General features: G+C 41.2%; 2 protein-coding genes across 3 annotated transcripts; both read left to right on the plus strand.

The window, feature by feature from the left end:
• Window positions 1-1173: 1173 nt before the first annotated feature.
• On the plus strand, window positions 1174-7039 carry LOC121609327 (XIAP-associated factor 1-like). Its single transcript, XM_041940919.1, has 7 exons — window positions 1174-1303; window positions 2107-2242; window positions 2359-2415; window positions 3077-3305; window positions 6243-6310; window positions 6442-6684; window positions 6770-7039. Exons 1-7 carry the CDS (start codon window positions 1266-1268, stop codon window positions 6800-6802), a joined length of 804 nt encoding a protein of 267 aa, XP_041796853.1. The 5' UTR covers window positions 1174-1265; the 3' UTR covers window positions 6803-7039.
• A 2952-nt stretch (window positions 7040-9991) lies between these two features.
• Window positions 9992-24454, plus strand: LOC121609438 (tubulin-specific chaperone cofactor E-like protein). Of its 2 annotated transcripts, none has more exons than XM_041941077.1 (11): window positions 9992-10071; window positions 11569-11646; window positions 11806-11876; window positions 14024-14203; window positions 15129-15268; window positions 15829-16010; window positions 18516-18772; window positions 21231-21357; window positions 21511-21627; window positions 21716-21827; window positions 22429-24454. In XM_041941077.1, the coding sequence occupies exons 4-11, from the start codon at window positions 14056-14058 to the stop codon at window positions 22633-22635; spliced, it is 1290 nt and encodes a 429-aa protein (XP_041797011.1). In that variant the 5' UTR covers window positions 9992-10071; window positions 11569-11646; window positions 11806-11876; window positions 14024-14055; the 3' UTR covers window positions 22636-24454. The 2 variants fall into 2 exon arrangements, with proteins under 2 accessions (XP_041797011.1, XP_041797009.1); XM_041941075.1 differs by having other exon boundaries at window positions 10012-10071; window positions 11545-11646.
• Window positions 24455-25637: the final 1183 nt, after the last annotated feature.

Raw genomic sequence — 25637 nt, forward strand, 5'->3', positions numbered from 1 at the left:
TTTCGCTTACTCGGACCGTCTAACCTGTGACGCCGCGGGCCGTCTTTTTAAATGCCCCGGCTGGAAATTAGTTCCAGACTGTCCGATTATTATTATTATTATTATTATTATTACTTAACCTACTCATTTATCATTTATTTACACACTTAGAAGCATTTTGTCACACCTATTTTCTCTCAAATAGAAAACTCCATGTGACCTTCAGTTTGACTTGACAGCTGCAGAAAACTTTTCATTGGGAATCAGACAAAGCATCATTTTTAGAAAATGCCTTTTAATTCGAGCTTATTCATTTATTTATTTTGAGGATTTTCATGTCCTTTATCTATTTGCTATATTTCTCGACTGCAGTGACCTTATTTTTATTTTGTAACTGAACTGTGTATTTTCTGTTTAATGTCTATGAAGCACTTTGTAAACTTGCTTTTTGTGTTGTGCTATGTAAACGCATTTTATTATTTATTTTGATTACTCTCCTGGCACTCAATGTGCCCATTTGGGTCACCTTGGTAGCCTAGAGGTTAAGACACTGATCATAAACTGCAATGTCCACAGTTCACATCCTCTCAGGGATCTTTGTTGTATGTTGTTCCCCGACTCTCTGCTCTTATTTCCTGACATCTCTTGACTTGGCTATAGAGTAAAGGCAGTAAAGGCATAAAATACATAAATCCATGTCCATGTTTTCAGCTGTGCCAGTGGCTCTATAGTTGATAATGTTATCCTGTGCATCACCTTTCCAATCCCAAGAAAAATGTTTTCTGCATGATCAGACATATTTTCCAAAAAATGGCAAATATTTCACAAATGTGCCAGGATGCGATTCAGGGGGACAGGTTTCATACACTGAGCCAGCTGTCAACAGCTTGCCATTGTGCTGTCGTTGTGAGTGTGTGTTAGTTGTTAACTGTTGTTCAGAATCATGTTGTGAGTTCACTGAGACACTTGCTTAGCTTAGTACAAAGCAAAAAGTCAGTATTGTAGCACCATCAGCTGTTCAAAACAAACCTAAAGACTACGATATAATAAAATCAGCAGGTGTGTTTCTAAGCTGTTCAGTTGTGTGTTGTTGAACCTGAAACACCTAAAAACAAACCATATTAGGGGATATTTGGCGCCACCTTTTGGCAGATGTGTGACACAACAACATGCGGCGGTGCAGCTAATTTCACTTTCTGTTCTGCTGAATAAAGAATGGAAGTGTCAGACAGAAAGTCTGATTCATTTTCTTTTAACTCTTGATCATTATTCAAAGATTTCTGTCGATGGATAAGAAGGAAGCAACGCGCACCTGCGGCCAATGGTGAGAGTTAACTTCACGTGAGGTTTTCTGGGGGTTGACACACCACATTCCGTTAAAAAGTCTGTTGTTCAAGCTCGTTTTGATTTAACTGACGAATGAAGTAAATTAACCAAGTCCTTTTCAACTTGTGTCATAGTTTTCATTTCATAGTTTCCCTTGGGGTAAGACTTTCACACTGCGACTGGCGTGATTGCTTTAGTCCACTGTAGCTGCAGGAATCCTCTCCAGCATATTTGGTCTTGATTGTCTGAAAACGTGACAGATGTGAAGCTCTCTGAAATGTGTTTCCCACTGTAAGAAAGGTTGACCAGGGTTCTGATCCTTCATCTCTTCAGAGTTTGTGTGACATTATGCTGGACTGACCATCAGAGGTTTCACTGCACGACAAACTTAATGCTGATACTGAGGAAAACTGTTGCTGTTGATAATATCATCAGCTCCAGATCAGAGATCTAGAAACTTTCAGCCAGGCACTGTAAGGGACTGTGTGAAAATGATTGTGTTGTCGAGGGGGCTCAATCTTGTAATTCACTTAGAAAAAGCAGTGCCCTCCCAAGAGTCTGAAGAGTACATATAGTCTATAACACGCTGTTGTATTGCAGACTAAAGGGAAGGTGTGAACAATTATTGGTGGAGACAACATGAGATCAGTCATACCTGAAGATCCACATGAATTCTGAGTGTCTGAAAGCAGACATGCTGCTCCTGTTCGATGCAGCGTCTGTTCAGCTGCTGACTTTAGCTTCAGGACAGTTTCCTCAAACAGCAAAGACAGAAGATGAGCCTCTGCCTCTCTCTTTAAGCCACAGAGACGTTGAAGTGGGCAACTTCACTCTGCATGAAACTCACTGCAGCCGCTTCTTATGCCTCTGTCCTGACTGTGAGGAAGCAGTTCCCAGACAGCAGCTTCAGCAGCACAGAGAGGAACAGCACGCCCAGGTGTCCACACACACACACACACACACACACACACACACACACACACACAAACACAAAGTCACACACACACACACAGACACACACTCAGCTCAGTTTACAGCTCTGTCTGTTTGCAGGTGAGATGCTTGAAGTGTAACCAGAAGATGGAACGCTGTCAGCTGATGGATCATGAAGTAAGTCCAGTGGTTCTGTTGGTTCTGTTAGTTCTGTTGGTGCTGAACACAAGGTAGAGTGGAACACCAGCCAGTACAGGAAACATCTCGAATGCAACACGTCTTTATGTGTTTGTTAAAAAGGACAAACCATGAAGAAATAATATAAACAAAAACATTTGAGTCCTGAGAGAGTAAAACAGGACCCTGATGATGTCATAGTGATGTCACTAGGGTTATCTAAGCTTGGACACTACAGGTTTTTTATGGAGCATCTGCCGAACAAACAGGGGACATAAGGTTTTTAAAGAGTACGTGTTTACAAGGTAGGGAGGATGTGATGAAAGCTCGATCTTGTTGCATTATGGGAAATGAGGGATCACTTGTTTGGGGAGCTTAAGCCACACTAGGGACTAAAAGTTCAGACAATGAGATCACTTTGCTTCCATTTTAGCGATAATTAAAAAAATGTGGTGTCTTATGACGGTCGTCAAGGATTCAGAATATTTCTGGTTTGAAACTCCAGATGGTTCATCACTTCATTTCCACTTTCATGTCGACAGATCCCAGAACATGCAGAAATTCAGTTTTAGCCCATAACTGGATTCCTGCGCCAGCTGGCTGATGTGGAGTCAGAGTTAAAGCCAGTCTGTTTCTCAGTGTGACTCTGCTCTGTCTGCAGTCTGATGAGTGTGTGGAGCGTCTGCAGAGCTGTCAGTTCTGCGAGCTGGAGCTGCCGTGGAAGGAGCTGAACGAACACCGCCTGGCCTGCGGGAGCCGCACCGAGCTCTGCGGCGACTGCGGCCGATACGTCACCCTGAGGGACCGACCCGAGCACGGCTTGACCTGCTCAGCTACTGACGGCGGCTCCGGTCCTCCTCCAGCTACCGGCAAAATACCAGCAAACAGCAGTAAGGGGATGGAGGTGCTGAGGCTTCGGCTCAAACCCCAGATAACTTCCAGAAAACTTTATTTAACTATCACCACGTCTGTTCCTTTTAACTATCACCACGTCTGTCCCTTTAACTATCACCACGTCTGTTCCTTTTAACTATCACCACGTCTGTTCCCTTTAACTATCACCACGTCTGTTCCTTTTAACTATCACCACGTCTGTTCTCTTTAACTGTCACCACGTCTGTTCCTTTTAACTATCACCACGTCTGTTCCTTTTAACTATCACCACGTCTGTTCCCTTTAACTATCACCACGTCTGTTCTCTTTAACTATCACCACGTCTGTTCCTTTAACTATCACCACGTCTGTCCCTTTAACTATCACCACGTCTGTTCCTTTTAACTATCACCACGTCTGTTCTCTTTAACTGTCACCACGTCTGTTCCCTTTAACTGTCACCACGTCTGTTCCTTTTAACTATCACCACGTCTGTTCCCTTTAACTATCACCAAGTCTGTTCTCTTTAAATATCACCACGTCTGTTCTCTTTAACTATCACCACATCTGTTCCCTTTAACTATCACCACGTCTGTTCTCTTTAACTATCACCACGTCTGTTCCCTTTAACTATCACCACGTCTGTTCTCTTTAACTATCACCACGTCTGTTCCTTTTAACTATCACCACGTCTGTTCCCTTTAACTATCACCAAGTCTGTTCTCTTTAACTATCACCACGTCTGTTCCCTTTAACTATCACCACGTCTGTTCTCTTTAACTATCACCACGTCTGTTCCCTTTAACTATCACCACGTCTGTTCTCTTTAACTATCATCACGTCTGTTCTCTTTAACTATCACCACGTCTGTTCCTTTTAACTATCACCACGTCTGTTCCCTTTAACTATCACCACGTCTGTTCTCTTTAACTATCACCACGTCTGTTCCTTTTAACTATCACCACGTCTGTTCTCTTTAACTGTCACCACGTCTGTTCCCTTTAACTATCACCACGTCTGTTCCTTTTAACTATCACCACGTCTGTTCCCTTTAACTATCACCACGTCTGTTCTCTTTAACTATCACCACGTCTGTTCCCTTTAACTATCACCACGTCTGTTCTCTTTAACTATCACCACGTCTGTTCCCTTTAACTATCACCACGTCTGTTCTCTTTAACTATCACCACGTCTGTTCCTTTTAACTATCACCACGTCTGTTCCCTTTAACTATCACCAAGTCTGTTCTCTTTAACTATCACCACGTCTGTTCCCTTTAACTATCACCACGTCTGTTCTCTTTAACTATCACCACGTCTGTTCCCTTTAACTATCACCACGTCTGTTCTCTTTAACTATCATCACGTCTGTTCTCTTTAACTATCACCACGTCTGTTCCTTTTAACTATCACCACGTCTGTTCCCTTTAACTATCACCACGTCTGTTCTCTTTAACTATCACCACGTCTGTTCCTTTTAACTATCACCACGTCTGTTCTCTTTAACTGTCACCACGTCTGTTCCCTTTAACTATCACCACGTCTGTTCCTTTTAACTATCACCACGTCTGTTCCCTTTAACTATCACCACGTCTGTTCTCTTTAACTATCACCACGTCTGTTCCTTTAACTATCACCACGTCTGTCCCTTTAACTATCACCACGTCTGTTCCTTTTAACTATCACCACGTCTGTTCTCTTTAACTATCACCACGTCTGTTCCCTTTAACTATCACCACGTCTGTTCCTTTTAACTATCACCACGTCTGTTCCCTTTAACTATCACCACGTCTGTTCTCTTTAACTATCACCACGTCTGTTTTCTTTAACTATCACCACGTCTGTTCCCTTTAACTATCACCACGTCTGTTCTCTTTAACTATCACCACGTCTGTTCTCTTTAACTATCACGTCTGTTCTCTTTAACTATCACCACGTCTGTTCCCTTTAACTATCACCACGTCTGTTCCCTTTAACTATCACGTCTGTTCCCTTTAACTATCACCACGTCTGTTCCCTTTAACTATCACCACGTCTGTTCTCTTTAACTATCAGCACATCTGTTCTCTTTAACTATCACCACGTCTGTTCTCTTTAACTATCATCACGTCTGTTCTCTTTAACTATCACGTCTGTTCCCTTTAACTATCACGTCTGTTCTCTTTAACTATCACCACGTCTGTTCTCTTTAACTATCACCACGTCTGTTCCCTTTAACTATCACGTCTGTTCTCTTTAACTATCACCACGTCTGTTCTCTTTAACTATCACCACGTCTGTTCTCTTTAACTATCACCACGTCTGTTCTCTTTAACTATCACGTCTGTTCTCTTTAACTATCACCACGTCTGTTCTCTTTAACTATCACCACGTCTGTTCTCTTTAACTATCACCACGTCTGTTCCCTTTAACTATCACCACGTCTGTTCTCTTTAACTATCACCACGTCTGTTCCCTTTAGCTATCACGTCTGTTCTCTTTAACTATCACCATGTCTGTTCCCTTTAACTATCACCACGTCTGTTCTCTTTAACTATCACCACGTCAGTTCCCTTTAACTGTCACCACGTCTGTTCTCTTTAACTATCACCACGTCTGTTCTCTTTAACTATCACCACGTCTGTTCCCTTTAACTATCACGTCTGTTCTCTTTAACTATCACCACGTCTGTTCCCTTTAACTGTCACCACGTCTGTTCCTTTTAACTATCACCACATCTGTCCCTTTAACTATCACCACGTCTGTTCCCTTTAACTATCACCACGTCTGTTCTCTTTAACTATCACCACGTCTGTTCCCTTTAACTGTCACCACGTCTGTTCCTTTTAACTATCACCACGTCTGTTCTCTTTAACTATTACCACGTCTGTTCCCTTTAACTATCATCACGTCTTTTCTCTTTAACTATCACCACGTCTGTTCGTTTTAACTATCACGTCTGTTTTCTTGTCACAGAAAAAGTAACAGTGCTTTGCAGCAGATGTGCGGCACCGTTTCCAGCTGAGGATATAGAGGAACATGAGGTAAACAAGGTTTTTACATATTATGAATCTGAACACGTAAAATCATGGAAATATTGACATCACATAAGAACAACCAATAATCAATAAGCAGTCGTTAAAATCAAAACCTTTGTCTGTATCCTCCAAACCAGCTCAGGTGTGTTCCAGCAACCAGGTCTGACGATGAAGAGGATGAGCCAGAGGAGGAAGAGGAGGAGGAGGAGTGTGATTTCTCCATGCGGGGGGTCAGTCGGCTAAGCAGCACCTGTAAGGCAAACTCCCTGTCGCACAGACCCAGCAGTGGTCCGTGGGGTGAGGGAGGGGACCCGTACCAGATCAGCACCTGCCCCCACTGCCACCTGGCCCTGCCCCTCCTCACACTACGCTGGCACGAGGTAACTTTCCTGCATCACACACGATGTGTATAAACACTGCGAGCAGTCCGTGGTCAGAGGTTTCCTCCTCTCTTTGTGTTTTTAGGTGAAGTGTCAAATCTACGTCCTCTTGAAATAAAGACAGAGCTCCTCAAGGATCCGCTGCTTCAGAACGATGGAAGACAACTATTCTGACTGCTGACATGTCATTTTATTCAGTTTTAGTTGTATTTTAATGTTGAAATCTTTCAGTTCAGGTTTACACTTTGTTTTTAGTTTTAGGTAGAGAGTACGTGACTTGCATGATGAGTCGTTCAGAATATAACAGTCTGTAACCTGACACTCCTGATACCTTCGTAATGCTCTGTCTGATAAACAGAAACACAGCAACTCAACTGTAATGATAATTACTTCTGTCTAAACCAGTGAACAGAACGTTTTAAGTCAGAAATCTCATATTTAGCAGTTTTCACAGTTTCTATAGAAATGGGTCACATGATGCTGAAGTCTCCATTAACATAAAAGGTTTCCATGTCAACGCCTGAAATTCATTCATTTCAAATACATATTAACATACTGAAGAGGGACTTCCTGCGACACACTGACACAAAGTCACACGGTGACAGCTCTTGAATGTTATTGGTCATTTGAAGTCTGTACATCAGTGTTCATGTCATTTAGAGTAAATATCCGATGGCACTAACCTGACTAACATCATCTAAGCTGATGTTGTTGCTACTACGTTTTGTAATTTGAGGTGTATTGTGTTTTCATTGTGAAATGTCATTTTAAAATAAGTTGAGATTGTTATCAATGGTCAGATATGCCACGTTCCATATTAGCCCTTTTCTTCCTCAGTCTGGTTAAATGAGTAATATATTAGCAAGCTAACGTTAGCCCTGTCAGCTGGTTCAGTTAGCCTTGCAGCAGTTTCACCTGGCAGTTACTGGGTGGACGTATTTACTTGTAGCTCATTTCTGTATAACTTTGATTTTAATTCAGTCAGGCTCCACTGAGTGAACACAGCAGCTGGTCCTCTAACGTGTTGCAGCTTCTGCCACATTACAGATCACTAAGTGCAATATGGAGATGTTTGATTCATTCAATAAAAATAATGACGTCTGCCACAGCTCAATATTTGAATAAAACATGAAGCAGTGGTTTTGTTTATTATGTAAGTTTTTCATGAGGAGCTCAGACAAACAAAAAGGACTAAAACCAGTGGAACCATTACAGTCAGACAGCACAAAACATGTCACACAGCTCTCACAGTGAAGACCTCAGAGGAAACTGAAGCATTGAAACCATGTTTAGAGCAATGAAACAGAACTCCAGTCACACATACATATTGTATATTTGGAAGTGAATTTTATAGAACTGCATTTTGAAGAAATACTCGGTTTATGTAGACCTTTGATGTTGCCGACATCACATTTGCTTTCACTCCCACCGACCCACACAACAGGAAACTGGATGGTAAGAGCTAGACGAAGCCATCTCAAAGCAATGCCGATGAGTGACATGTCTATTAATTCCACACAGAATGACAAACAGCCACTAGAGGGCTCTAGTGCACAGAGTGATGGAGTCCCAACAGAGAGCCTGGGGGTGTCTACATGGCCATGTTCATCAGACCAGGGTCAGGCTAAATGTGACAGAAACTGTGCCACAGTCCCTCAGAACGCCAGCGAATGCACATGTTGAGTCATGTAGGTGTCTCTGTTTCGCTCATTTTTGATCTCGCACTTTGTTTGACTTTATAAAACATAAAGTTAAACTAAATTCAAATCTTTAAACATTTACATTTTATTCCTGAATTTAGTGTTGATGAAGTTTGATTTCCTGTAGGTGGGGCTGTTGCTTTGTTTCCCTGTCATCACCTTCTTTACTCCAGACAGAAAATACATTACTCATGTTGGAAACAGCTGAAGCTATTAGTTGGTGTCAAGTCAAACTGGAGGGCTTATGGAGTTTTCTATTTTAGAGAAAATAGGAGCTTTAACAGTGAGAAAATGTTTGTCTGTGTTGCTGAGAGAGTTGGTTTAAAGGGGCAGTATGGATTTAGTATTAAGTGGATATGTTTATTGATTATGATTAGAAATGCAGTGTTTATGAATTAAACAGTGTAGCACTGAGTGTCAGCTTTGTTTGTGCCAAGTGTGAGATATTTAAGTGGGCAAATGAATGAGGCGATGCTCGATGTTTGCAATATTTCAAATGGGTGTTTATTTTGTTGGTTGTTTTCATTCATGTGCAATATTATGTGTTTTTCTTTCCTATCGTAAAGGTTTTTCACCTAATTCCCTAACTACCAAACTACGAAATTAACTGACTGAATACCTGCACTAATGGGAAATGTCACGTGGAGCAACCTGAAATTCAAAAAATAAAGCATAATAATAATAATAATAATAATAATAATAATAGTAATAATAATAATAATAATAATAGTAATAATTAAATAAAAAATCAACTATTGACAAACACAAACTTGTTTAAATGCATATGTTAAAGTTGAGGAAAGGTGCTGTAAGTGGCCTGTCTTGAATCTCATTTCTGGGGTTTGAACAGTTTTCATTCAGCACAAGTTACACAGTGAAGGTCACCAAAGGTGTGCGAGGAGTTGTATTTCACGCCTTCGTCCTCTTACCCAGGCAGAATATGATGAATGCACATTTGGCTCTCCCATGGACAAAGCATTACACAAACAAGTAATATGACTGACACAAACTGTCTCATATATATCAACAGCCGGTGTGTGTTGTAGATGCATAATTATAATTTCATTTATTAGGTATGTTTTAAAGGGTGTGTCTTCAGTGTGTTGCATCGCCAATGCTTGTTCTACCTGTTGTGTATTTTATTAATACTAAATATGATCATTACTGAGTCATTCACTGTGCTTTGAATCTTTTCTAGAGATTGCACTGTTTTGATACAAAACTACAAGTTTCATAATAATTCCTTAAGTAGTCATTTGTTTAGTACCACATTAGATGAGGCCTTTTTCATTTGGACTTGTCATAGCAGGACGCACACAGGTGTTACTAATAGATTTAACGATCACTCTGTTTAACAAGGGTTTAACAGCATAACAGGGCAAGACATACTATTATCATCTGCAGTAACAACAGCTGCACAATGACATCATATGTCTTCTCAGTTTGTTTGTTTGTTTGTTTTTTTACACTTTTGCAGCTTCACGTATAATTTTGCTAAAAAAAAAAAGCTACACATGGTGACCCTTAAAAGTGGTGCGCCTGGAATTTAATAAGGGGGAAGCAAAAAAAACAAAAAAAAACAACCTCCTTTTCTGCTAACAGCACGTCACTTCCGGGATGTATGGGAGAGCAAAATGACAACTGGTTTGTTTTTATCAACAAGGAAAATTGGAAGTAGACGTTAAAGGTATGTAGAACAACTACCCTCTATGTAGTTCGTTTTTGATTAGCATGTTGTCATTAGCTAGTGGTTCCTCAAAGTATATTTCGTTGCCATCGTTAATCCATCTCGGGCTCCATCGAGCTGCTGCTGGGGGTCAGCCTCACTGATGATGAGTCTGGACTGGACACTGTCTGCTACTCGGCTGTCAACAGCAGGCAGTTTGCTCTTATTATTCACTGGTTAAACGCTGTTTCCTTTAGCCGGGGACATAAGCGGGGAGAAATGTTGATACTGCCCGTTACGTTAGCGTTACGTTTTTTTTAATAATATGCGAAACCCCGTTCAGAAATAGGTCAATTTGAAATTGTCGGTGCCTTATCGGCCTATGTATAACGTAACAACACTACTGTAAGACATTTTACAAATCTGCTACCGTTATTTGTAACTTCGGCTTAAATCACATAGAAGCCCTATCACCTACAACAATTAAATATCAACTTTTATAGTAGGTCTGCCTGTTGTTGCCAGGACCAGTTTTCACCAAATTGGTGTTGCCTTGTACGGAGCTGTAGATCGTAAAGCACAACTAAAAGTTGGAGTTTTGTCTAAATAACTATAGATTTGTCAAAAGGGTGTACGCCGAATTTACAAGAATTTCATGCCGGATCGTAAGTCATCATGTTTTACAAATTGTTAGATGTGTACGTTAACTGGTACGCAAAAGAGTATAAAATTAGGATACTTTGAAAGGGCATTTGGCATAGCGGGCTATCCGTAAAACAGAGCAAGCCAAATTCCATTCAAAAATCTGTCACTTTATAGGTCCCGAAATATAACGTGACAACACCACTCTGCTTTGACGAATCACGAAGAGTTACATATCAGGTCGGGGTAAATCTAATAGAATAAATAGCACGAAATGGTAGTATAATATAAAGTTTTATAAGCGGTTTTCTGTTGTTGCCACCATCGTTTTTGCGCAGTAGTTCCTCTCCCTTGTAAACCGCCTATCAAAGTTGACATTTCGTTAATTGTCGCTTTGTCAATAAGAATTCTGCCCCGTTTACGAGAACTCTGTGCTTTATCGATCGCTATCGTGTTTTACTATTTGTTACATACGTGTCTTTACTGATCAGCACAGATACATCAAATCTCAAGGGCGTCCGGCACAGCAGACTAGATACTGAACAAAACAAGTCCGAACCACTTCATCTCTTTTACCGTCTTTTCTTCACTGTTCAAGTGACGTCCTCGGTCATTGACTGTATTTACATTGTCACTGACAGATATATGTGTTTTATTTTGTGAACTCTTGTGGGTTAATTCCTGTGTGGTGTTTATTGGCTGCTCACAGCAGCACTCTTCTCTAATTCCAAGAAATGTAAATGCACTTTCATATTCTTTTGATTATATTGACATTGACAAATGAGTAACAAGGCAGAAACTGGTCTTTGACCTTGTTCATTCTCCAGTGTCATGTGGTGAATGCTCTCCTAGTTTTCCCTCTCCTGGCCTGTCCAGAGCAAATCCTGACAGCCGACCAAAGAGGGACCCGTTTTTCTCCTGGAGACATCTGTCAGCCCTACCAGCCACTCTGGAGTAAGACACCACTGACTATGGCTATACACCTTGTCTTTTGTCTTCCAAATAGACAGCTTTGTCTTGTGCGAAAGTTGATAATATGTTGTTTCAGTTGCACTTAAAATGAATGAACAGTGGATACTGAATAAGTCAGACTACTCCTGATTTCTTGGACAGGCCGTCAGTACAAACACAGAAGAAGACAGTGAGCAGTGACCGTGGTCAAATCAAGGCAGGTATCTCTTCAGGTAAGACACTGTCATATCTTTTTAATGATAACCACATTCAGCTGGAGATTACAGAAACAGTTTAATAATAGGTGTGACTTCTTTCAAACGCCTCACATATGTGTTGTATTGGATCTTTAATTTCTGCTATGTCTGTAAAAATAACTGAGGCGTTATAGCAAATAACTTAGAGTAACAAAGTGCTTTCATACATTACCACAATTTACTGCAGCCCATTTTCGCCAAATAAGATATTGTAACAGGATCCTTTTATTTTTTAATTTCAGCAAAACCACTACATAATTTATGCTTGCCTGCAGCAGGCTCCACAGCGAAGCTCTGCCCAGCGAGCATTTTAAAACACACGCTACTCGTCATTTCACTTAGTTAAGTGATGAGTTTGGTCAAAAGGGCTTTTTTCACATTATGTTGTATTTCTAAGTTCATGTTGTTTCTCTCCTTGGGGCAAATTCAGGGCTGCTAAAATGGAACAGTGTCTCTGTGGTTTGTTGATAAAGACCTGAGGACATCTCCTCGTGTCCTTCCCTGCTGCTTTTATAATTTGTACCTCTCTTCAATAGAAATGCATGTATCAGACCTGGCCATCCTTGTGTTTGTGTGTGGATGGCTAGAAAGGAGCTAGCAAAACTGCTACTCAATTTCTGAAATGAAATGCTCAGTGTCATCAAGGGGACACTAGTGTTTGAAATTGCAGACCAGTGTTGTGTTGTGTGAAACCAGCTGTTTAACTGCCACATGAGGTCATGCAGTGCCCTGCTAGTCATGGAATCAGGGACATCAGTGGATTAATAAGTTAGTCAGACAACAATTATGGTGTAGTAGGAGGTTAATTGTTTAAGTGAATTGTCATGCAAAAATGGCAAATATTCTCTGGTTTCAGCCTCTTCAATGTGAGTATTTGCTGCTTTTCTCAACTGTCGATTGCATCGAGTAGATCCAATTTGAAGACATCACCTTGAGCTCTGGATGATTCTGTTCTTCACTATTTTCTGTCATTGTATTGATGAATTGAAAAATAATGGATAAATAAATCAGTATTTGATTTATTTTTATGAGATTTGTGTGTGTTACGCTAGTAGCAGCTGATGCAGCCTCAAGCAGAGGTGAGGAGTGGGGGACAGAGGTCTGGGAAGCTCACTGCTTTCTAACTCCACGTTCTTTTCATTTTCAAACCCGACTGATGCTGGCTCAGGTGACATAACGTTTATCAGATTTCACACAGCTCCCTCTGCAGATACAAAAGGCTTCCCCTTTAAATTGAACGTCTCTGTTGGGCAATTTTGGATAAATGAAAAATAGAGTGTAAGAGTGAAGGAGTTTGGGCTCAAAACGATCACCTACAAAAGCAAAATCAATCCAACCATCACTGCTACATTCTCCAGCGGTTATTTTTGAATGAAGAATGAGCAAAATAATCAGTGTGGCAAAAGTTGTCCTCTGTTTTTAACTTAAAAATGTGTTTTTTAATGGCACTAGAGATAAACCTCTGGCTAAAGTGAACATCATTACAATATATCACCGTGAATCGGAGCAGCAGATGTTTTGGTTTATGTTGAATGTGGTTTTGTGTGGATCACTCTCTTTTGAAAGAACACCACGGACCATTACGCACAGACACTGTGAGAACCAAGCTTTTTTTACCTCTTAATCAACAGTCTGGACTACAGCTGCAAGGATTAGTCGACTGATCATTTTGTTTATTGGCAGAAAAATAATCTTAACTATTTTAATAGTTAGCCATTTAGCATTTGGTCATTTACCAAGCAAAATTGCTAAATATTCTCCAGCTTCTCCAATCTGAGAACATGCTGCTTTTCTCTGTATTATACCACAACCCTGATTTATACTAGACTTTAGGATGCTACCCTGGCATCTGAATGGTTGTGATGGCCATTTTGCACTATTTTCTGATGTTTCATTGGCCAGATGATACATTTATCATGAAACATCCTTAGTTGTAGCTGGACTCTTCTTTCCTTTATATGAATCATTTTTGATGTGCGCTGTCATGACTGACACAGTTATGTAAAGAGTCTGAGTTGAGTGGTGCATAATGCATGTAGCAGCAAATATGCTTGGACTGCACAGTTAAGACAGGGACCGTGTGAGAGCTGACGGCTCTGTCTCTTTCCCACACTGCTGACCAGCTGAGGGGGGGGCTGTTCAGCGGGACGGAGCCATGGAGCCACCAGAAGACATGGAGGGCCGTAGCTTTGTGGAGGTGATGAGTGAAAAGTACAGTCCAGAGAACTTTCCGTACCGCAGAGGGCCTCGGATGGGGGTGGTGGTGGTGCCCACTGCAGGTCCGCAAGGCTCTCCTATGAAAGGTGAGCTGGAGGTGAATAATGACGCCTTAATAATAAATGAACAGATATCGCCATTTTTACTACTTGTGTCACTATATGTGTCTGTTGTGAGAGGTTTAAGCCAGTTTCATCCATTACTTGGAATACAGAATGGATGACTTGTGGACTGAACCTCATGGACTGTAATCCTATGCTCTGTGTCATGTTCACCATCATCATGTCCAGCCTGTGAGGTGAAATAGGGCTGTATTAGATGGGGCTTAAGACTTCATTTCCATTGGCGTGTAGAACCCATTTCAGAGATTTTTTTTCTGAATGTTATTCAATGGTCTAAGTATGCAGTATAAACCCTCTACATCTACTACTACTACTTCAAAAATGAAAAACAGATGTGGCTGAGAAGTTTGGACATTTGAATTCAGCATACGTCTTGTGGCTGCATCGCACTCTGGTCTTTTGAGTCATTTTGTGGTGGAAAAATTGCACCCATGAATACAAGATGCATCCTGTCTTTTCCTAGCGGTAGAAGAAACAGACACTAAAGTGAACCACCAGTATTAAACCTTGTTACGCAAGTAAGCAATAGTAAGTTGTTGCCGTTTATTCTGGGAAATTGCTGTTTAGCATGTCCTAGAGGAACTTGTGGTTCTCATCTCTCATCTCATCTTTCTTGGGAATTACAAAATACACTGGCCCTCACACGCTGGATTTGTATGACATGTAAGAGTTTTCTATTTAAACATTGTATTGAATTATTAGCTGATACGCTGCTTTTTTTCTAACAAATCACATAATCCTGCGACTCTTTACATTCAATCTCAAGGCCATTTTACCCAAATACAAAACCCTTGGAGACGCTCCTGTTTCTGAGTTAACCTTCCCAGCTGTCTAATTGTCAAATTACTAATTCTCATGAATTCTTCCATCCATCTCACCTCACCCACAGACCGTCTGAACCTGCCCAGTGTGCTGGTGTTGAATAGCTGCGGGATCAGAAGGGCAGGAGACCAGGCTGAGATTGCTGCCTTCTGTGCCCATGTCATGGAGCTGGACCTGTCTCATAACAAGCTGCAGGACTGGCATGAGGTGCTGTCTCTGGGTTTGTTACAGTAATAATTACCCTTACAGGCTAATGCTGGCGATGTTCTGCATTTCTGCATACTAACAAGCATTTTCTGTGAATGCAAAGCACAATATATGTTCTTCCTCTGAGCCATAGAGCTCCATTACACTAGAGAAAAGTGAGAGGAAATACTCACTAGAGCACCAAATGTGGATTAATCCGCAGCTGTCCTGCACTATGCACTGATTCACTATTTCCTCCTCTTTGCGTAATGTTAACTACAAACTGCAGTGACCAGCTATTTTAGGAAGTTGCTAAGCCTTTTTAGGAAGCATATATTTGTGAGCTGTTTTAAATATTAATGTCTAACCAATGTGATTGGAGCTGAGTGCCACAGACAGGTGTAGCCGCTGGAAAGTTGAGAGACAGACTGCGCGCTGTTGGTTTTGGTATTTTCAATAATTAAACGTAGAACACAGCCAGTCTTATCCTGTAAGGGTTACCAGGTAAACATGCCAGAACATATGCAGGTGTGTTTCTGATGATGAGATACAAATAAACACACACCATTATCTCATTCCAGATCAGCAAAATCGTGTCCAACATCCCAAACCTGGAGTTCCTGAACCTGAGCTCCAACCCCCTGGCAGGAATGACCCTTGAACCACGGTGTGCTGAAGCCTTTTCCGGGGTCCGGCGCCTTGTCCTCAACAACACTCAAGTGTCCTGGGACACCGTGATGCTGCTCACGAGGGAAATATCCGAGTAAGAAGAACAGTCGATCACTGCTTTTCCAATTCTCCACTGGCTCGTGAGGCATCTCAAAGGAGCCAAGCAGAGGGACTATTTTTCTGTCCTGTGCTTTTGAGCATCCGGATTCCGGAGATATAAGCCGTCTCTCTAATGTAATGGAACTAGATGTTGTGTTGCTCAACTCACCAAAAAAATATATTCGTAAAACTCAGCCACAAAGTCTCTTTTCAAAATTCCTGACCTGGTTACACAAGATAATCCACGGACCTTGTTGTCAGCAATTTCAAGTTGAACTATTGTCTTTCTTTTCTCTTCAGCTTAGCTTTAACGTTAGCTGCCTGTATCTTTTCACTATAAACTCATCTCCACAACCTAGCAATGTCAGACAAGGGGTAGGGGAGTAGATGCACACTTCCCTCTGTGCAGTGGTACGGTTGGCAGGTGTCGTTTGGTAGAAAGGAAATAGCTCCTACATGAAACTTCTGACAACAAGGTCTGTGGATAATCTAGAGTAACCAGGTCATGATATCTGGAAATAGACATTTCTGTTGAGTTTTTCAAAGCTACTGTTTTGGGGCATTGAGCAACACAAGCCGAGTGCGTTCTAATTCCATTATATTTAAGAGGAATCAAACTTGTCTACAGCCCATATCTCCAGAACTCAGTAACTCACACCAAAACATTCTAGAGGCATAAATAGCACTACAGGTAAGAGGAAACATGTTTTTGATTTTGGGATTAACTGTCCCTTTAAGTCAAAGTTACAAGGCAAGCGATCCACATACAGCACCCTAATAGTTCATCACTTATATTATATTGACTATTTACTGTGTGTGAGTGTGTGTGTGTGTGTGTGTGTGTGTTATTTACACTCCCCTCCGCTAGAACACCGAGGTCAATAACTTTATTTTTGCTGTAGACTGAAAACATTTGGGTTTGACATCAAAAGATTAATATGAGACAAGAGATCAACATTTCAGCTTTTATTTCCAGGTATTTACATCTGGATCAGATGCACAACTTAGAAGGCAGCATTATTTGTAACGGAACACCAAATTTTTAGGTGAGCAAAAGTATTGCAACAGATAGACTTAAAATAGATTAGAGTAAATAAGAGCCTGTCTGAAACCTTCCACCTCTTGCTATTTTATTATTATGTATATAATCTTTTTACTGCTCGCTATTTTGATATTTTATTATGTATAGTTTGCTCTTTATAGTCTTATTTCAGAATGTTTCACTTATTTCACTGTGTGTAATGCTGCTGCTGCACTGCAATTTCCCAGCTTGGGATAAATAAAGTCTATCTAATCTATCTGTCTGTCTGTCTATCTATCTATCTATCTATCTATCTATCTATCTATCTATCTATCTATCTATCTATCTATCTATCTATCTATCTATCTATCTATCTCTTGCCCCTGATGAACAAACTTTGGCAGTGTGTTTTGGGTCATTATCGAGCTGCAAGATGGATCTCCCAGTTTGGTTGCATATTTCTTTAAATTGGCAGACAAAATGTTTCTGTAGATTTCTGAGTTCGTTTTGCTGCTGCCATCATGTGTTACATCATCAATGAAGATTAATGAGCCCGTCCCAAAAGAAGCTATGCAAGCCCAAGCCATGACATTACCGCCACTGTGTTTCACAGATGAGCTTGTTTCTTTGGGATTATGAGCTGATCCTTTCTTTCTCCAAACTTTAGCCTTTCCATCACTTTGGTGAAGGTTAATCTTTGTCTCATCAGTCCATTAAACTTTCTCCCAGAATTTTTAAAGGCTCGTCTCTGTACTTTTTTGGAAATTCCAGCCTAGCCTTCCAGTTCTTCTTGCTAATGAGTGGTTTGGATCTTCTGATGCAGCCGTTGTACTTTTGCTCATGAAGTCTTCTGCCAACAGTAGATTGTGATGCCTTCACTCCTGCCCTCTGGAGGTTGTTGCTGATGTCAGGAACAGTTGTTTTAGGGTCTTTCCTTACAGCTCTCGCAGTGTTTCTGTCGTCAACTGCTGATGTTTTCCTTGTACACCAGTGGTTTCATTCTTCTCCAGGACATTTCAAATAATTGTACTGGCTATGGCCAATGTTTGTGCAATGGCTGTGATTGACTTTCCATCTTCATGCTGGTTACACCTCTAACTATAAATGCAGTGTGCACACCGAAATCTGAAACTGAGCATAAACATTCAGTGCTATTTATTGTTTGAATAATCAATCTTTTCATGTCAAACCCAAATGTTTTCAGTCTACAGCAGAAATAAAGGTATTGGCCTCACTGTTCCAATACCTTTTGTGGGGAGTTTATATCTAATCAACCCTTTTAGAATCACTGTTTAAATCTAGAGTGGTTAAGGAAGGGTTATGTTTGGGAGGAGGTGGAGATTGTAGATGTTTGTAAGAAATAGTCCTTCTGTTGTCCTCAGAAGGGCCGGATCCATCCCTTTCTATTTCACACAACACAATACAACACAACACAACGGCCCTCTTTACCTCCATTATTTTCTATGTGTTGCCCTGCAGGCTGGAGGAGTTGTTTCTGTGCCTTAATGAGTACAGTAGTGTGAGTGCCTCCAGTGTAGCCTGCCCCACCTTGCGCCTGCTTCACATCACCGACAACAGCCTCAAGGACTGGGCCGAAGTCCGCAAGTTTGGCTCCATGTTCCCCAGCCTGGACACTCTGGTCATGGCCAACAACAACTTGGCCTCCATTCAGGACAGCAAGGATATCCTGCCACGGCTCTTCCCCAACCTGCGCAGCATGAACCTGCATAACTCAGGTCAGCAGAACTGAGTGCTGGCATGTTACAGTATGTGTTTGTTTTGGTATAAGACATGTTAAACTACTGCTGATGGTTTAATTCTAGGTAGAAACAGGACAGTTGCTCAGTTGCCTCTGATTTCCAGGTTTTCCTGAGTCTGTGCAGAATGACCGTATCTGCATCTGTGTGGAATGACTCAATAACAGCTGATAAAATTAGCACAGGCGTGTCACTGTATCCTAAAAGCTTTGTGTTATTTGCAGAGAATCACAACAGGTTCTTCTCCACGTCAGGAATTGTTTCTATTTTAGGGAGTATCAGTGGTGAATCTATTTTTAGAGTGCTGTTGAGAGTAGAGGGGTCAAAACCAATATGCAAAGACGTGCTCAAATTGTCTTTAATGCATCACGTTGTCATATCTTGCCTGAGGCACTGGAAAACATCCTTCTTGCAAGTCATTTTGTCTCAGATTATGCCCTCAAGAAGGGCAGTGTAGTTTTTAACAAATGTTACTCAGACAAGAGGAAATATTGTTGGGGGCTATTTTTAGTGCTTCATTAATCAACTTTTAGTGCTCTAGCGAGTATTTCCAGCAGCAGGATGGTGTATGTGGGATTGAGTCAAAGTAAACTACAGTCTGTGTGGTGATGAAGGAACATGTCACCCAGTTCGACAGTGTGGCCCATTGAAGTGTTAAACAATGGAGCTGTGTGGCGCAGAGGAATAAGATATATCCAACTTTGATACCCATGCAGTTTTTCTGTTATTCATTCATTCAACCTTTGTTTAAATCTGGAAGAATGATGTCCAATGCGAGTACAGTTAAAACACAATATAAACACACAAATAATTAAAGAGAAAAGAGCCAGCAACAGAACACATTTACATTCTGCACATTCAAGAGTGGAGCAGTTTGTCCATCGCTTGAACGGGTCAAGTAATGACTTTGTACTGGTTTAATTTCAATGTAAAATTTAACTGTAACTTCCTGATCCAGCCAGATACCAACATATTTCAACTGGAAACCTCACAAAGTCTATTCAGAGTGGTAACATGCAAACCATAGCCCACAATATCTGTGGCTCTGGAGAACAGCACACATTTGGTCTTGTTTGCATTCAGGACTAATTTCAAATTAAAAAGTACATCATACAATTTATCAAAGGCTTGTTGTAGGATTTCAGTGGCTGAGTGTGAAGTATTAGCAAAACCATATAGAACTGTATCCACATAAAGATAGGTGATACTTTGTGATAGAAGGTGTAATATTGTTAATGTGAATTGTGAACAAGAGAGGACCCAGTACTGAACCTTGTGGAGCCCCTCTGACAGTGATGAGAATACAGAATAATCATTGTCAACAATCCAGTCACACATCCATGTGTCCATGAGACACCAATTACAGGACTTTGAGTGAAAACACTGTCACATAGCCCCTGTAGTAGCACAACATGAGCAACAGGGCAACACAATACTTCCCTTTGTCAACAGCATTTGTAACCAAAGTAAATAGCAGTGACAGCACTGTGTTTAGCTCTGAATCCAGATTGGTGTGGATTTAACTGGGCTAGGCTCTTGAGAGGAATAATTTGAGCTGAGTATTAACTAATAATTCCAAGACATTAGCAAGACATGACAGTTTAGAAATTGGCCAATAATTGTTGAGGTCACTTTTGTTGCCATCCCTATGCAGTGGGACTACATGTGCACATTTCCAGACCCAATAGATAGAAATAGAGCGATTAAATAGATTTGTCATTTGTTCTGCAATGAATGGAGCCCAGAAATTTAAAAAGGGTCTAGTTTATTCCCCCAGTTGCTTTCCTAAAATCGCTTGAAGTGCCTCCCTAACGGCAGAGGAAGTGACCCTGTTGGATGAAGTGGGAGGTTTGAATAGGCACATGGTCCAACGGCTTACTGTTCAGAGCATATATTCCGGGTACACCATATCAAACTGATTCCCAGCTGCAGCAAAATACATCTTGAGAAAGAGGTGTGATGTATAGTACCATCAGCAAGGTCACTTAGACAAGCCTGTTCAGATAACAGATTTAATTCACTTCTTGTGTACATTAACATAATTTTACCAATCCCATATAGCCCTGGAAAACATGGCCTCATATGTTAACTATTTCTCTATTACATTGAATATCCATGACTAGATAAGAAACAGTAAAGTTTAAACAAAAGATCTTTAGGTATTGTTTACTAGAATTTACTACTAATGACAGAAATAAAGCAAAGTGTTCTAACAGAAAATAGTTCTAAGTACAATCCCATCACTCATAGTGAGAAGCTGATGAAGACAGTACATTCAGGGCCTTTAAACAAGCCTTAAAGCTACCATAAATCATAATTTTCCCCTTTCATGATAATACTGGTCTGCTATTACTTAACATACCACACGCCTCCTTCCAACATTACTGTTCCTGTTCCTTCCTTGTCCTAGCTGTTTGACTTGACTGTGTGTTGTCAGGTCTCAACCAATGGGATGACATTGAGAAGCTGAACTTCTTTCCCAAGTTGGAGGAGGTGCGGCTGCAGGGCATTCCCTTACTACAGACCTACACCAACGCGGAGCGACGCAGCCTCATGATAGCACAGTGAGTCCTATCAATGACACAGTGAGACTGGACCTCCTTTGTAGTAGATAGAAAGGTTGTTTTCTCCTAACACTGAGGAGTTCTTGGCTTCTGAAGGCAATAATCTGGTACATTTGCAACAGCTTAATATGGTTTGTATGTGCGTCCCCTCAGGCTCCCTTCAATATCGCTGCTAAACGGCAGTGTTGTGACTGATAGTGAGAGAGAAGACGCAGAGAGGTTCTTCATCCGTTACTACTTAGACTACCCAGAGGAGGAGCTGCCTTACAGGTACACTGCACTCACTCACCTGTGTGCACACGTGTGTGTGTGTGTGTGTGTGATGACTGACAGCACAACCTGCTCTTTTCCTCCTCAGATACCATTCCTTGGTAACCAAGTATGGGAAGCTGGAACCACTTGCTGAGATTGACCTCCGCCCTCGCTGCCGTGCCCAGGTGGAGGTTCACTGCGAGGAAAAAGTGGAGCAGGTGGGCTTTGCATGTAATGGGGTGTTCTGAATAGTTCGCAAGGGTGACATTATGTCACCTTACTTCCAACAGAACCTTGCAGTTCTGTTGAGTGTCTTTTTACTAAATGTACGTATTGTTTCTGTCTCATTACTGCATGTTTTAAACTGTTTCAGTCATTTTTTTATAAGACTAATGAATCATATGACTGTGTGTGATGTGAAAGATATCACTGGCGGTGACGTACCCATAGAGGATTATGGTCCGACTCTGCAGTTCCCTTCAGCTATACAGAGTGTTTTAGGCTCTTTCATCTCACTGTTTTTGTTCATTCTCACCATCAGGCAGCTGTTTTTCACTTATACTTCCTCCCCAGCACCAAATGACAGGTCAAGGTTAACATATCGCAGTATTTAGCAGCTGCAGAGCCAGATATTTTTCTCTGGAGTTTGCGGTGAGCAAAACAGTGAAATGTGAAGTGAATACTGGACTTTCAAGTGGACAGAAGCACTGCTGTTGTTGTCATGGTTTTGGCTAATATGCTTGTAGGTTGGTTTGTAGGTGAGTGAAATGGGTGTCCATTTAATGTCTAAAATGTAGAAACTGTTCACCTTTATCTCAGCTGAGCATCCGTTTGGACCAGACAGTAGCTGAGCTGAAGAAGCAGCTGACGACAGTGGTCCAGCTGTCCACCAACAGCATGAGGCTCTATTACATCGACAAGTGCAGCGCCTTCGGTCCGGAGGAAATGAAGTACAACACCCGGGCTCTCCACTCCTACAGCATCCAAGATGGCGATGAAATACTGGTGGTGCCCAAGACCAAGTGAAAAGCTGGTTTCCAAACTGGCTGATTACAGTGCCGCTTGATTGATTGATTAATTGGATTATTTGTTGATTGATTAACTGACATCACAAAATAACTGGGAAATACACATGGAACAGCATCAGCAGCCCACTTGTAACGGAGAGGGAAAGAAGAAAATGACGTCTGCACTGTGGACTACAGTGGGCTGCTGGGAAGCGCTGGCTGGAAATGCAGCCCGTCTGGAGAGAATTTTAAGAACTTTATTTATTTCAGCTTTATTTCAGGGCATCCACAGGAGTTAGTGGACAAATCAGTCACACTGGAGAACAGGCAGCGAGAGCAACTCGCAGTCAGCTCGCAGCTTAAGCCGGAGGGGGGGCACTGCTATACCAGCAACGCAGCTCTATCTCTTAGTACACGGCATGTATCATAGCACCTGCATAGGCAAGTACCCAACACCACTGGCTTGCCCACTCGTCGCAAAAGCTACCGTGATTAGTCGTGAGGCAGTGCTGCTGAGTGGAGAGGGCTGCGTTCATCCGCACTTTTAAAGTGGGCACTAAATCAGGAAGAGCAGCTGTTGCTAAAGGAAAAATCATGCCTAAAACACTGTTCAATGCAGGGGTTTGTGATGAAACTACGATTGTTTGGGTCCATTTTGTTGGTCAGTGGTGTTTTGTTTTTTCATATTTCTATGTATAATTGCCAAAGTTATAAGATGCTACATCACATTCAGATTGTTCAGCAAAATGCCAACAGAGTCAAAAAGCAAAGGATTCTTTCTGGAGCCACAAAGACAATCAGCAATCAATGTGAATTTTATGTTTGAAGACATATAAAAAAAAATCTCTGCTTTGAATAATAGTTTGTTTGTTGTAGGTTTTCTTTCCCACAAGCAAGTTAGAAATGTAGAAATACATTTACTCCTCCCTCAGCAACACATCCAGAATCTTTGAATATGCAAATGTAATTCCTTACAAAAAGTTCAACTGCTGGACACAAGATCTTGTAACTTCACTGAAAAGTCCATTCTCTGTGTATGTGCCATCCAGGCTTCATGTTTCCACATCGCACTCGTTGAGTCGTATTCTGCATCAGGATTGGCTTCCAAACTGGTCGTCAGCAGATGAATGTGAAAACAGTTTTGTTGCATCAAACTCTGCACAGTGACATTCAAGTGAAGTGACTTTGAGCCAAACACATTTTTGACCGGAGGGGGGAATGTAAATAAAGTGATGTAGACAGAAGGGGAAAATTACACCACTTTATGACAAAATGGCCTCAGGAGTGACCCGGAATTGATTATATCTAATAGTGTAAAGGCAATTTAAGACTTGGAGGAGGCTTACGACTGTGTCCTCCAGGGAGTCTTGTGGGGGGGGCAGCCATCCAGTCCTTATATAACCAGAGTGAGAGCTGTGTCCATATTTTCGGGGAGGAAGTCCCTCACGTTTTCAGTGGGTGCTGGGCTTCATCAGGGTTGTCCCTTGTCACCGATTATGCTTGTGGTTAGGCTCTCAACATGCAGCTAGGTGGGAGGGGGAGTGCCTGGATGGGGACCTGGAAAATGTTGCTGGGGAGGATGGATGGATGGATTACCCTGCTTAGCCTGCTGCCACCATGACCCGGCCCTGGATAAGCATCAGAAAATGGATGGATGGATGGGTGGATGTTTCTTGTAGGGCTGTCCAGGATCGGATGTTAGTGTGTTACTTATCACAGAACACCTACAGCACACACGTATACACACACATGCCCACATAGGTGTCATTATTATGGGCTGCCCCTACAGGAGTGAAAAATTTGCTCTGCCACTACAGCAACCTCACTAATTGTTTTTTCTCTCTCTCTCTCTCTCTCTCTCTCTCTCTCTCTCTCTCTCTCTCTCTCTCTCTCTCTTCATCTCTCTCTGTCACACACACACATACACATTCTGCACAGGAGCAGTATGGTGGCGCAACTTATCTATTTAAAACATCATGTAATCATGTAATCATCCATCTATCCATCCATTAGCTACACCTGCCTATCCAGATCATTTTAATTCATTCGTTCACATTCTAGGGAGCAAGATAAGGTTGTGAGTTCATCATTAACTTGTGTGGTTTCATCAGATTTCCCTCATTTTGGGTACAAATGTGATTTTATTTTTTGCTGTTATCTATTTCAGATGATTTTTGCGCTTTTAAGAAGTTTGCAGTCCATTTTTTCACTGCTCAGTATTTTCTCATGAAGTTATATCATTGCATTCCTTTCATTTATTGCAAATTATCTTATTTTATGGACCTTTTAATGCTTAATCAATGTATCAGTTTGCAGTTTATTTACAAGAATAGAATTAGTGGTTTTCCTTGAGCAGACACAGATCTCGGTTAGTGCATGTGTATGTACCTTTATACTGGCCATTATTCAGTGAAATACTCCTTTATGTCTGCATCAGTGTTTCATCTGCTCCACATCAGTGTGTTTTACATTTCACTCCATCCTGCCCAGAGATACTTCCACCAAAGATCGTTAGTAGTTAGTATTATAATTGTTATTATAATGTGGAATATATATATGCAGTATGTATTGATTTTATTATACAGCCTCCATCTTGTATAAGAGGAGCATTGATGTTTGACGTTTGGTGCTATCGATTTTTCCTATAGCAAGCAACTTAGCAGAGTAGGGGATTCCTGAATCCAGTGCAGTGTTATGGCTATGGACGCCGCTGAATCATCAAGCCACAAAATGAAATATTCACATTTAGTGGCTGTTTGGTAACAAATATCTGTTTGAGCTGTACTCTCAGTTCATCCACTGCTGATAGAAAACTCAGCTAAGTGTGCTGCGGCCTTTTTAACAGTGTTTTTACCCTCCAAAGGTATCAATATATCAACTATGTAATTGCCACAATATTTCCCTCCTTCTTATTATAATGTACCAGTTTATTTTATAACACAACTGCTATACTTGAATACTAGAAGGTGTGATATAATAAGACTAGGCAGCCAGGATGAAGGTGTTGCACCGACACACAGC

The sequence above is a fragment of the Chelmon rostratus genome, chromosome 7 (assembly GCF_017976325.1).
Source record: "Chelmon rostratus isolate fCheRos1 chromosome 7, fCheRos1.pri, whole genome shotgun sequence".
Lineage (NCBI taxonomy): Eukaryota > Metazoa > Chordata > Actinopteri > Chaetodontiformes > Chaetodontidae > Chelmon > Chelmon rostratus.

Bases quoted from the DNA above. Each gene is read 5' to 3' on its own strand.
- LOC121609327 (XM_041940919.1), top strand. From the start codon at position 1,266: ATGGATAAGAAGGAAGCAACGCGCACCTGCGGCCAATG. The intron at 2,243-2,358 runs GTGTCCACACAC...GTCTGTTTGCAG, and splicing joins GAGAGGAACAGCACGCCCAG to GTGAGATGCTTGAAGTGTAA. The intron at 6,685-6,769 runs GTAACTTTCCTG...TTGTGTTTTTAG, and splicing joins TCACACTACGCTGGCACGAG to GTGAAGTGTCAAATCTACGT.
- LOC121609438 (XM_041941077.1), top strand. From the start codon at position 14,056: ATGGAGCCACCAGAAGACATGGAGGGCCGTAGCTTTGTGGAGGTGATG. The intron at 16,011-18,515 runs GTAAGAAGAACA...GTTGCCCTGCAG, and splicing joins CTCACGAGGGAAATATCCGA to GCTGGAGGAGTTGTTTCTGT. The intron at 21,358-21,510 runs GTGAGTCCTATC...GCGTCCCCTCAG, and splicing joins CGCAGCCTCATGATAGCACA to GCTCCCTTCAATATCGCTGC.